The sequence below is a fragment of the Nansenia antarctica genome, assembly GCF_963989245.1.
Source record: "Nansenia antarctica genome assembly, chromosome: 1".
NCBI classification, from domain to species: Eukaryota; Metazoa; Chordata; class Actinopteri; order Argentiniformes; family Microstomatidae; genus Nansenia; species Nansenia antarctica.
Window position 1 is genome coordinate 36,853,486 of NC_137674.1, and position 13,028 is coordinate 36,866,513.

The 13,028-nt window shown below is 40.5% G+C and overlaps 1 protein-coding gene across 1 annotated transcript in view; it reads right to left on the reverse strand.

The window, feature by feature from the left end:
• dtnbb (dystrobrevin, beta b) overlaps positions 1-13,028 on the reverse strand; it is a gene marked incomplete at both ends in the record, with an annotated part of 40,112 nt that overhangs the window by 5,711 nt on the left and 21,373 nt on the right. The window contains 6 exons of the mRNA XM_080522430.1: positions 546-653; positions 9,961-9,971; positions 10,357-10,410; positions 10,509-10,598; positions 10,972-11,131; positions 12,053-12,073. Coding sequence (XP_080378556.1) covers positions 546-653; positions 9,961-9,971; positions 10,357-10,410; positions 10,509-10,598; positions 10,972-11,131; positions 12,053-12,073 — 444 coding nt within the window. The remainder of the gene's footprint in view (positions 1-545; positions 654-9,960; positions 9,972-10,356; positions 10,411-10,508; positions 10,599-10,971; positions 11,132-12,052; positions 12,074-13,028) is intronic.

Genomic DNA, 13,028 nt, shown 5'->3' on the forward strand with positions numbered 1-13,028 from the left:
CAAGACTTAAAGTTCTGTCAATAGTGTTGTGAGAAAAAAGATCCCAGTGACAACTATCTGATTCCAGCCTCTGGCACATGTGGTGTCCCTACTGCTATCCAAGCGCTAGCAGCTGTGAAAACACTCACTGAGGTGTAATGACAGTCTACATTGATTTAAAAATATATAATAATAATAATAATAATTATGAGAGAATAATTTGCAATGGCAGTAAGCACACAGTATAATATCATTAACCTCCAATTCTAGATTCTAGACTAATCGAACAAATACAATGCAGATTGTATACAGAGTTACAGTAACACTTTTACGCTACACAAATGGAAAAATAGGTGCAACTTTATAATAAAAAATATATGTATACTGTAAGTTATTTACATGCTTTGAATAAATAGGTATCCTGAAATACAAAAATAAAAAATACATGAATTTATAATGGCTTACAGAACATGTTTAATATCTACACATACAAACCTACACAGTGTAGGAGACAGAGCCTTCAGGACATGACATCAGTGTTTCTGAAACAGAAATCAAATACTCACCGGGAGCTGCTTTCGCTTCCTGCCAGACCGGCCAACTTTACAAATGGCATTACTTTTGGCTGGCTTCTCCTCTGTCGCCAGATCCTTGTCCAGTATTGTGCTTTCACTCTGTAAACCCACAACACAGACAATGTCATAAACCCAAAACGAAATGATATAACCGGTTACAATTCCATGCAGATGGAAGAGAGGTTAAACTACAATTTGACGATAAAAAAAGCTGCTAGTTGAGCATGATGCATAGCTATTATTCAGATTGCAACATCAATCCATAACAGGTACAAAATATTGTGTCTACTATAACACATCAGTTGTGCCAACTCAGCCTGGATTAAATACACTGTATTCCTTAATCCTACTGTACATAGTTAAAACTATCAGCCATATAACTGCACTTGAGCAGTTTAGAGACCCTCAAAAGGTTTCCTGTGCCTCTTTTGGATGAGGGGGACAATGAGACAGATACAATTTGAATGACATTCCTTTGAGCCGGTGTGAAGTGAGAGCTCTACGGCCACAGAGCTGACCTTACACAGACGATCCCCTCTTGACACAGTTACAAAGACATTCAGCGGCCCCCATTTTCTCCTCCTGCAATTTCCCTTTGATTAATAAAACTGTGTCTTCCCCCTTGAACAAAGGCCTCTGTCCGGCCAACCAAGAACCCCTGGGGTTGATGGGAAAAAGGATGGTAGTAATGTAGTTGCCCTGAGCTTCAACATTGACTGAATAGGACTACCAGCATCATGTCAGAATGCAAATGAGACTGCTAGCTCATTCCTGACCATTGGCAATGGACTGTGGGTTAGCTACCCAGTTCTTATTAAATTCCCAATGTACTATGTGAGTCCCACTCAACGCAAAATAGACACTCCTCAATTGATGGGTTTTGTAGAATTGTGTCTGCTACCGAATGGCTGTGAACCATAATTGTTTGTATTACATTCAAGCCCCAATAGACTCAATGAGGCACTGTCAGTCAAAACAGTAGGGGAGATGATATTAATACATAGAGTATTTCCTGGATGTATTATCTGGGAGAACCTGCTGAACTGGATTTGGATTTGTATTTGTCTAGGCACTATGAATCAGAGAAAACAACACTGTTGTGAGATATGAGGTCATTTTGGGGTATTGAGTGTAAAATCTTTAGATTATTCACATCATCTCCTAATGTCAGATTCATAAATAATCTGACTCCATTTTCCCAGTTTATTTCGTCTACAGTAATTTCTCATCTCCTGCTATTTCATGCTTGGGTTAGTCTTGATCCACCACAAGGCTTTTGGCACTGACCTCTCCTGTTTCAGCTCTAAGAACTTGGATAATACTATCACCATAACAAAATCATGACTGCAAGTGTAGGGTAATGAATTGTAGATTACAGAATGCTAGAACAATTCCTTAGACATTTATCATTACAGTATACTATAGGCCTACAGCAAAACATCTGAAACATTTTCAGTGAAACACATCATGCACATGACTGAAAACAATAGAGAGCATATAATGCTATTTATTGTTGCCTTGATTGAACCCTATAACAGTCAATATCGAAGCACTATTTCTGTCTGCAGCCGTTTATTTAAGGCAATGGCTGTTGCCAAGCAACAGGACTATGGGCATTGCAGTGCAATGAGACTGGAAGAGGAAGAGGACACATTTCCCAGCAAAACAGACATAGAGAGCAGTTTCAGCACCGACTCAGCCTACAACAGCCAACGCCCACGTCACAAACCACCATTCCAACAGCATTCATCAATAGGCCGTACGGTAAGATACGATGGGGAACACATCTCTGATGCTGCCTGCAACTGTATCACGTTATCATGTTTCAGACTCACCATCAACATTGACGGTTTTGACTACCACCTGGTCAAATATATATATATATATATATATATATATATATATATATATATATTGACTGGTACTGTATATATATAAACTGTACATATATATATATACAGTTATTGTCATTTAAACTTTTAGGAATCCTGCAGGTTGGGATGTCTCCGCATATTTTCTGGATCTTTAATTTAGGGTGTATTTTCTTTGTATATTCTCTTTGGATTGATCAACCAAAGGAGAAGGCATGGCACCACACACGAAATGACAGAAAGACAGTCCTTTAAAATAAATTGAACTGCTCTGAGCTAACAAGGTGGTATAAGGTACAGAACAATTTGTCACAAACTCAACTGATAAGGGATTGGTTGTGGGAGTGTCCAACCCTAAACAACTAAACCTGAATCAGAGAAGTCACTGATATGATGTTATTGAGTATTGGTCACATCATATATTCAGTTGATTGTATGTATGTGCACTGTTATTTCTCTAGCAATTGTATTTACATAATGTAGTAATTGCTTGTAATAACATAGACAGTGTCCATTTACTCACAGCGTGTAGTGTAAGTGTTGGGGTCCAAATTAATTATTCATAGTTTAATATTAGTTACATTGGACTAAGACATACAGTACTTCATGTTAAATCTTATCAAATAGTATAGTAGGCCTAGTATGTTAAATATTGATAAGACTGTACTGTAGCTAACAGGTTCGACTATACTAAAGTTTAACATTCATAGTGTAGGAGCCACGAATATGTATTCTTGGGTATTAAGTATTTAGTACAAAAAGCTAATGGGTTTGTGAGTTATTTGATTTGTTTGTTTATTTTTTTGTTCACGTTATCGTTTGATCTTCCTTCCGGAAGTGGCATTATTATGGGCGGGCCTGCCTGAGGTTATTTTAAGCACCTGTTTACCTGTATGGCGGGAGTGGAGAGGGAGGAGAGACAGGGTTGCTGTATATTTTGTTGACCGCATTTCATTTACGATTTGTTTGATATTATTTGTTTTGGTCGCTTTTGGATTTATGTACGTCACTGAGCTGGATTGTTTTATATTCAATAAATGCCCTTAAACGTACCTTTTTATCTCAAGCAAATTGTTTTTAGCGCGTCACACAACTTCACCCAAACCCTGCTTGCGTCTCTCAGCAACTCTGGATTTTTGGCTAAATCTAGTCGCTACACATAGGGTGACTTTTGTTTATTTCTACTGTCAGATGAGAGTTCACAACACATACAGTACACACAGCTGTCAAGTAAAATATATTCAACAACCACTAATGTAAAGCAATTCAATGATAAGATCTCAAAGTGGTTAATACAAATAGTAAAAACACAGTACCAGGACATGTTGTCATTCACATTGCTGTTTCTTACCATTCTGTTTCCAGGTGCATCACAATTGTAGTCTGAGCTTTTGAATGCAGTGTTAGTGGTGGTAACAGTGTTGGACGGCATCGCAGTGCAAGTCTTATGGATGTTCTCAATATAAATCAGAGAACTTTCAAATGAAAATAAAAGCAAAGGAACAAAAGATGAACCACCGATCCTTCTTCTTTCACTTCCCTGCAAAATTAAGAACAACATGAATCATACTGTAGGCCTAGACATAACAAACTTTAACAAATAAACTGAACTACATAGGATTTTAATGAGTTACATATTACACCTTTTAGTTTTGTATTAAACTGAACATGCTTTTAAGGTAATGAACGGGCATTAAAGGCAAAATTAGTGGCTAATAGTATTGGAAGAATTCTGTACTATCACCAGCTGACCAATTTTTTTTTAATGATTGGCTAAACATACAGTAGACGTTGAGTGTACAATAGGGATCTCGCCTCTCTCTTTCTCTGGTCTTTAACGTTACTTTATTTTTCATGCATATCTTCATATAAAATATCATCTCTTTTATCAAACACTTTTATCAAACACGCTAACATTGCAGAAAGTAGCATACTCTTGCTAGGCCATGCTCAACCAAAAGTGAGGCTATCCTCTAAAGACTTATAGCTGTATCAATATTAGTGGTTGACATTATACTTTTCTGAGAGATGTTATTTTGCAAAAGATTAGTAATATATGTTTTGTAAACGTCCTACTGGTGGTCATTGCCCCCATTTTCACTATTACACTCAGGAAACTGCCGGGGTTAAAGTGTAGCCACATTTTCAGACCCACGCGCACAGATCACACTGATACATTGTGGCACAAACACTTGCACACTGTAGCATTTATACAATTTCAACGTTTCAGATATTCTTTGTAGGCCGGGCCCTATCAATTTCAACTTCTTGGTTCACGACATCAATGCATGTTTGGATTTTTTCCTCGTGGCAAAATAACCACTGTACACTGATATCGAAAATGATATCTTACAGTGTTAATTTTCTAAAAACAAAGACAAAAAAGTACACTGACTGTTATTATAGGGTCACATCAGGCCTTTTTGTCACATTGTCACTACCTTTCATGAAGCCTATTGAAAGATGATCGTTAGGGGCCACATGTTCGTGAAATCACCGGTGCAGTGTTGGTTGACGGTCACCTGCATATTATGTCATTGTTGAAGCCTTAAAATGACAAAGTTTTACACGTCCTTGCAAGGAAGTCTACACAGGCTATGGGCTGTAGCTGCCCCTAGGCCACAACCATTTGAGGGGTAAAAACCCGTTATTTTCGGGTGGCGCGGGTATTCTGTAGTAACGATCGGCGTTCTGTTCCTAAAAAATACGCTCATCAAGTTCAAGTGCATATCGCTATGTCTAATCACCACATCTGCACACGCACAATAATGCTGTCTGTTTCCCCCACCTTCGAGTGCCTTCCGTTTTGAGGGATTTCATTATTGTGTTCCGATAACGGTTAACCCTTCAGAGGATTTTGAGATAACGGGCTATGTTTTTAAATGAGTGAATCACGGTGTTCATTACCCGTTTTGCCAAGTCCCAGGCCTGACCCTTTTTGTTTTCGCTCGCTCCCGGATCCTCCTTCTTCTTCTCTCCCCGTCCTCCACCTCCCCAGCCGGCCAGCACTCCTCCAGATGCTCCGCTCACACTGCAGGGGCCAGCGGACTGAGCATGTCTCCACAAGGTCCTAAAGGTAGTAGAGTAGTAACAACAGAGTAATATGGCCATGTAATTGCTTTACTCTGCAATAAACCTGCGTATTCATGGCTATTTCGAAATATAAAACGACGCTATAATTGTATAATAGGTCTCTCTAGCTAGGCCAAAACAAATTGTGAGTTAAAATGTTAATCCACAAGAGGGGAGGAGGAGTATTCAATTCGTGGTGTGAAATAGGGAGGGACACAGCACTGCTGGTTTCCTCATCTCTTTGGTACAGTTTTAGTTAATTAACCAACGTGTGTCATTGATTGACCAGAGAGTTTGCACATCTGGTTTTTCCAGGTCTAAATAATCTATTGATGGAAAGAAGACAATGAGAACCTACAGTGTGCCCCACAGTCCTAAAATGTAATGATGGATGCCATGTACTGACAGTGATATAATCCTAATCTGTGCCTAATCTAACATTGTAAATGAACGCAGCACATCTAGTTATCAAAGCGATCATATTTATTACCCTACTGATTGCTTATTACATATTTATTCCATGCATGCCCACTAGACGGAGACACAGGATGGTGTGGTGCTTCAGGATGTCAGATGTATAGTGCCAAAAGCTACGGCTCTTTACAAGCACAAACAGAACAAATCCCTTTGGGGCAGATACAGCACTTCAGGAGATGGGAGGCAAGCAGGCAGGCAGGCAGGCAGGCAGGCAAGGCAGGCAGACAGGCAGGCAGGCAGGCAGGCAGACAGGCAGGCAGACAGGCAGGCAGGCAGGCAGGCAGGCAGACAGGCAGGCAGACAGGCAGGCAGGCAGGCAGGCAGACAGGCAGGCAGACAGGCAGGCAGGCAGGCAGGCAGGCAGGCAGGCAGGCAGACAGACAGACAGGCAGGCAGGCAGGCAGACAGGCAGGCAGGCAGGCAGGCAGACAGACAGACAGACAGACAGGCAGGCAGGCAGGCAGGCAGGCAGGCAGGCAGGCAGGCAGGCAGGCAGGCAGGCAGGCAGGCAGGCAGGCAGACAGGCAGACAGGCAGGCAGGCAGGCAGGCAGGCAGCAGGCAGATGTGGTTCAGTGAGCTGGGAGAATCAGTGGAACCAGGATCTCCTCACATGTCTATAGACTATCTCTCGTGGTGTGGTTCAGTCGAGGACAGCATCAGCAGCATCATGAGCTGGAGCTCTGCTCTCCTCTCCTCGTTGTCACTAAGTATGTGACCACCTTATCCAGAACATCACACTTCAAGGCAGTGGTGTCCAAGTGATTGATCTCATATTATGTATTTTTTCTAAATTTGGTGCGGAGCATCAGAGAAAAGGTCAGTAATCTTCCTGGGTAATGGATTTAGATTTGCATTGTCACTAGTGGATATTGTGTGCATGGGTACAGTATCCTAAAGGATATTACTCCTTGATATCAAAGGTAATCCTTGTTGATTGGGAGCTGCATCCTGATTCACTCTCCCAGGAATTACATTTAGGAATAACAAGCTCAATTATGCTAACAGGCTACTGTAACAGCAAGCTATTAAAAAACATGTTTCTGTGACTGTGAGGCGTTCATATTTCAATGCTTGCCAGTGTTTTTCTGTGTCGTACAATATACTGCTTCTCACTATATTCTCTTGACCCCATTTTAGAATTGAAACAGTGATTCTCTCAACTGTCAGTGGATGCCACACTGAAAATCATGACACAAGCAAGCAACCTTTTAAATCTTTTAATATATTTCACAATTTATTAATTTATTTACAAAAGACAGTGGTCATGTGACATAAAACCATGTTTGTAAAATGAACTTGACAAACAGATTTAAGCATAACCTTACATAACACAGATATAGATAAATAACATCAGGGGCGCATGTTGTTGTCATCTTGCACATTTTCTCTTTGCAAACAATAAAAGGATCAAAGCATGTACCTTTTGATTGGCTTTTATTTCTAATGACACAAAGGTTCTGTCCGATGCTAAGGTATAGTTCATCACTGTTGGCTAGAATTACATAATTCTAGACTATTGGTAGCTTTAGAATGTGATATGGTCTTGCTTCTGCTATTAAGGTTCAACATTTGCAGATTTCATTTGAGAACATTAAATGCCGATGACCTTAGTAGTGTCATGATAAAATAAGCAACAACGACATAAAGAATGTAGATATGCTGAGATCTGTAGGACAGACAAAGTCTGCAAACATTTTGGCACAAATGTAAAGGCTGAACAAAAGTCTACTACCTCCCCCCTGAACACAATAAATAAAATTCTCTACAAGGTCACAGACTAAAACTCCTATTTAAAGGCTGATTGATACTCTTATCTGCAGAATGTTCACTTTATACAGCACTTTTTACAGAACATCTAGGCACAAACTCAAATCTTAACATTGCATTCCAATCTGTGACCAGGGTGAAGGGGTATACAATGATTCACTTCAATTCCTTTTTGGACTTTAAGATGCTAAATGGAACAAAAAAAGTGTCAAACCCTTAATATATACTGTAGGACTGAACCATAGGAAGGTATTGGTGGTTACAATCTCTAGTTTTCTGTTTTACAATGTGGTGTTTCGATCACTGTTTTCTATATTTGTCTTCATTTAGGAGACTAGCTGATGTGTGAGTGCTTACTTGAATGAGTGTTTTGACAAATCATTACTAATGATTATACACTACTAACAAACTAGAATAACAGCCAGTATGAGAACATGTAAAATAACCAAATGAAAACATCACATTTAGAACAACAATTACAGAGGAGCCTCTTTTTTGTTCTTCTTTTTCTTGACACAGTGTAATAGGTTGATAAGACGTTATTTAGCTCATAGGATAGGCTTACTGTACAAATCTCAATGCAAAATGTCAAGTTTTCACTCTGAAAATGAGTACAAATTCAGTACAGTTCATTGCTTAACCAATGTTTGGTACTATGTTTGGTAACATGTTTCATATCCCATGACGTGAACCGTGAACAAAATTGCACCATACTCTTTTCTAGCCATTTCACACATCACATAACTAAACCTATCTATGAGTTCATTTTAGTGCTTGTTTTTAGAGACAAATGGTTATCCTGAACAACAAAAACGTTATATCAATCAGAAGACAAAATAAGTGTAAAATTGGACCTGATATCCTCCTGATTCAAGTAAGTATCATTTTCCTGTCCCCCACCACACCGTCCCTAAACCCATAGCTACTGTTTAGCTACCTTTAGACAGACACTAATTCACAGATATCTAACGACATGCTCAAATGTAGCACTTCAGATATAGACTCTTCTCCTCTAAGTAATCCACACACCCTATGCCAACACCAGGCTTTTAACCACTTGCTGTCCTCTCCTTCCACAATCTTTTATGATCACTACAGACCTTTGACCCCTAATGTCTGGAGTCAATTACCCCTTTTAGTTAAAAGCCCAACTCACCTACATTCCATGTATTTCTACAGTCCCTGAGCACCTATCTGTTCATTTCACATAAAACATTTTCCAGTCCTTGTTTAACTAAATAAAGCTATCAAAGCAAAGTCTACTTGTGCACATACTTGTTCATATTCAAATATCCTCACCTATAGATGTGGATTTTGTAACTCATAACGAAAGAGCAAATCCGAATAATATTCATTTAAACATCCTGAGGTGCTCTGCCTCCCTTTACTTGAACAATAAATAACGTTACTACTGACTATTTAGTGGATTTGGGATGAGGCACCATGCAGAGTTTTAAATGCCTTTAAGGTGCATGTATTAGCTTAGTTCAGTCAGTAACATTTTAATTGAGACAACACAATGAGAATCAATTAAGTTTTTAAGGGACATTCCCTGATAAATCATGAATTATTATCCTTGCCCCGAGGCTCCGTTGACCGAACAGCCCTCATGTTTTTGCAAGGGTGGCTCGTTGAGCACACAGTAGCAGCAGTACAGTATGTGACTCGATGTGAATTCTGAGGCATGACAATCTCTAAATCCCAGCAGTCACCATAACCCACAAAGAGCTGGCATAACATGGTACCTACACCCAGACAGGAGTGCAACTTCATGCAAAAACCTTAACGAAAATGTCACTAGCGCTAATCATACAAAAGCAACGACAGGGAACATATCATGAAAATAGCTTTCAGGTCAGTGTGTGTGTGATCCCCAAGGTAATGTCTACAGTATATACAGAGAGATCTGCATTCAATTGGGGATAGTTGAGAGAAAGCACAGCAAGCCATTCCTTTGCAGTCATGAGGGAAATCAATACATAATTACAGCGTTTTTTTTATACAGAACAACATATACACTCGCTAATAGACACGTCTTGCTTTCTGCAAGGTGTAAAGAAACAATTTCAGTTCACATAGTGAAATCCTGTTAGATAACAGCATGCATTACTCTACGTGCTAATGCCAAGGGGGGTTGTTGTTGCTGAGTCTTCCCAGTCATGTCCAGACATCTTGTATGAGAAAGTGGAGTTTGTGTTCCCTCTATATGCATCTGTACCCTCACTGTGCCTAACAGACAGGGAACAGACAGAGAATAAGATGAGTTTAGGGGCCCTTATACTGTAAGTCTGCGTCACAGATTTTTAAATTGACTGTAGGTTGTACATTCACAGGTTGCTTGAATTATGTTATCAATGGCTAATGTTATAAATCATAGTCGTAATATTAAACTGTATATCAGTAGTCATACATACTTTTTTTGCTCTTCTCATTCTGCCTCAGCTGGAAAACACAAAGAGAAAATACCAATAATCAGTTTTCAATAACAAGTCTAATCTACGTATATCATGAGAGGAATTACATTTAAAGTAATGTAACATTAAAACCACTGACAGCTTCATCCAGGAAATACGCAATGACACTAATATGATGTGGCTATTGAATAGAGGCTTACCCCTGTCCCTGCCATTCCGCATATTGTTCTCCTCTTCCTCTATGCCATCATCTACTTTAAACGGAAACCAAATAATTCAGTGACGATGTTTTCAGTGTCTGAGTAGTAAGTCAACCACACGCAACAAAACAGGTAGGTGACTTTCAACCAACCTGAGTGGAGTTCTTTCACTAGTGACGACATGGTGTTTGTGATTGAGTCAGCAGCCACCAAAAGATCATTACGCAGATTTCTTGGTACACCTGAAACACAGAGGGGAAACTTTAGAAACATGGTTGATATGTACAGAAATAGGCACGTCACAACCACGTTCCTACATTGTCCTACAAGCAGCACAAATGGATAACATGTGAATTAACTTTTTGTAAAAATGTTATACAGTAGTATAGTATGTTATTCATGTATTATCAACATTATCTTTGTTTAAGAGAGTGTAGTGTGTTCTGATTCCAAACCAATAACCTGTTCACCTCCCCTTTGGGATGAACAAATTGAGCAAATGATGCCAACACCAGGGTTTTAACCCCTTGCGGTCCTCTCCCTCCATAATCTTTTAGATATGATCAGATGAATTGGCCCCCATTTGTTGTGGGAGGGGGGGGGAGTGGGACTTACCATGAGCGAAGGCCTCCAGCACATCTCCTCCGACCCCTGCCAGGCAGTCCTGGGGTGTGTGTGTGGGGGTTGAGCCGGCTGATGTGGACCGTATGGGCATGGGCATGGAGCAACCAGCACCATGACTGGGGGAAGAATGGGGAGAACCTCCTGTTTGGGACTGAACCACACCAACATCACCAGTTAAGTGGAGTATCCTTAGTATTGTATATATATATATATATATATATATATATATATATATATTTTGATCTATAATCTAATAGAGAGAGAAAACGCATAGTAATCCTATACCAATGGGCATGGGCCATCCATACACTGCCTGTCTATAGCAAGCCTTCACTGGTTGGAAAGCAAATGGGAACCATGTGTGAGGTGTGGGGGGCCATTGCTGGGTAGCTAGGGTACTACATATAGTGGAGAAAGGGGCACTGTGTCCCAGGCGTTGGTGCAGGGCCCAGGACTATGGCCTGGTGCCAGGCAGCAGATGGCCAGCCAGACTGCAGTCACATTAGAAGGGAGGTTGTTAGCTTTGATGAAAGGAACAGGTCTCTGACATTTGGCGAAGGAAAACATGGTGCACTCCTCTCTAACTAACACCGGAGATCAAAAGTAGCTGGTTTATAGGGTTGTTATAGGGCCTACACCTCATAAATGTATGGTCTCTCATGGAAAAAGAAAATGATAAACAGTGGGTTATGCTATGATGTGTATATGTAGGCCTATAGCATGATGCTAAGTTTGTAATACAATCTGACAGAGACATCTTAGTACATTAGGTAGAGTTGTATATCGTGTATTGTATAGTGTATAGCGTATTGTATAGTGTATAGTAGGTGTTACACCATACTTATGACTAATTTTATTTTTATTTTACCTTTAATTATTGGTACTGTATGAAGCACATTCTCAAGGGGGGGCCTGTACAGAACAAAGCATTTCACTGTACTGTACATGTGACCAATAAAAGCAAACTTGAAACTTGAGTTGTGTGAAACTAAGTGCTGTGGTGAGTGAGCACTAAGGTATGGTGCTGCGGCTGTACACTGTAGCAAACTTAATAAAGGGACACTTAGACACTTGCCTGCTTTTGCTCCTCATCCTATGAGCCAGCCAATGGAAAGCAGTGAGAGAAAGCAAGAGCAGTGAGAGAGAGAGAGAGAGAGAGAGAGAGAGAGAGAGAGAGAGAGAGAGAGAGAGAGAGAGAGAGAGAGAGAGAGAGAGAGACAGAGAGGAGGAGGAGAGACAGCGGCAAAGGCAAAGAGTAAGCTGTCATTTCAGGACAGAAAAGGTGTGTTTGGTCCTTTTCAGGACAAAAGGATCCTAAGGCGAATGACTTATTCAACCTTAATGGTGTCAGTTACCGAATGGCTACCAAATGGTTACATGAAACAAGAAGAAAAATGCAAGATTGATGAAAGATAAAGCGATAATGAAAAGAGGTAGACATAGCCTACAGTGCAGTGTCATTGTACTGTACACATGCTGATAACAACACAGGGATTGTGTTACTATACAACCGTGACATTGAGTGTAATAATAATAACATACATTTATATAGTGCCTTTCAGGGGACCCAAGGTCGCTTTACAGAGATACAAGAAAATAACAAAAAACAATCAGACATACAGTCAGGCAAACAAAAACAACTAAACTAGGGGCCGAAGGCCTTGACAAACAAATGGGACTTGAGGGCCGTTTTAAAGGCGTCCAGGATAGGGATGTTGCGGATCACTGTAGGGAGAGAGTTCCAGAGGGTGGGGCCTGCCACACTAAAAGCTCTGTCCCCGAAGGTTTGCAGGTTGGTGTGGGGGGTGGGGGGTGGCAAGCAGACCAGAGTCTGAAGACCACAGGTTCCAGGGAGGAGCATGTGGGCGGAGAAGGTCGGATAAGTACTGGGAGGCACGGGCATTGCGGGACTTGTAGGTGAGGAGGAGGATTTTGTAGGAGATGCGGGACTTGACCGGAAGCCATTGGAGATGGATAAGTGTGGGGGTGATGTGCTGCCATGGCGTTGTGTGAGACTCTGGCAGCAGAGTTTTGGACCTACTGGAGCC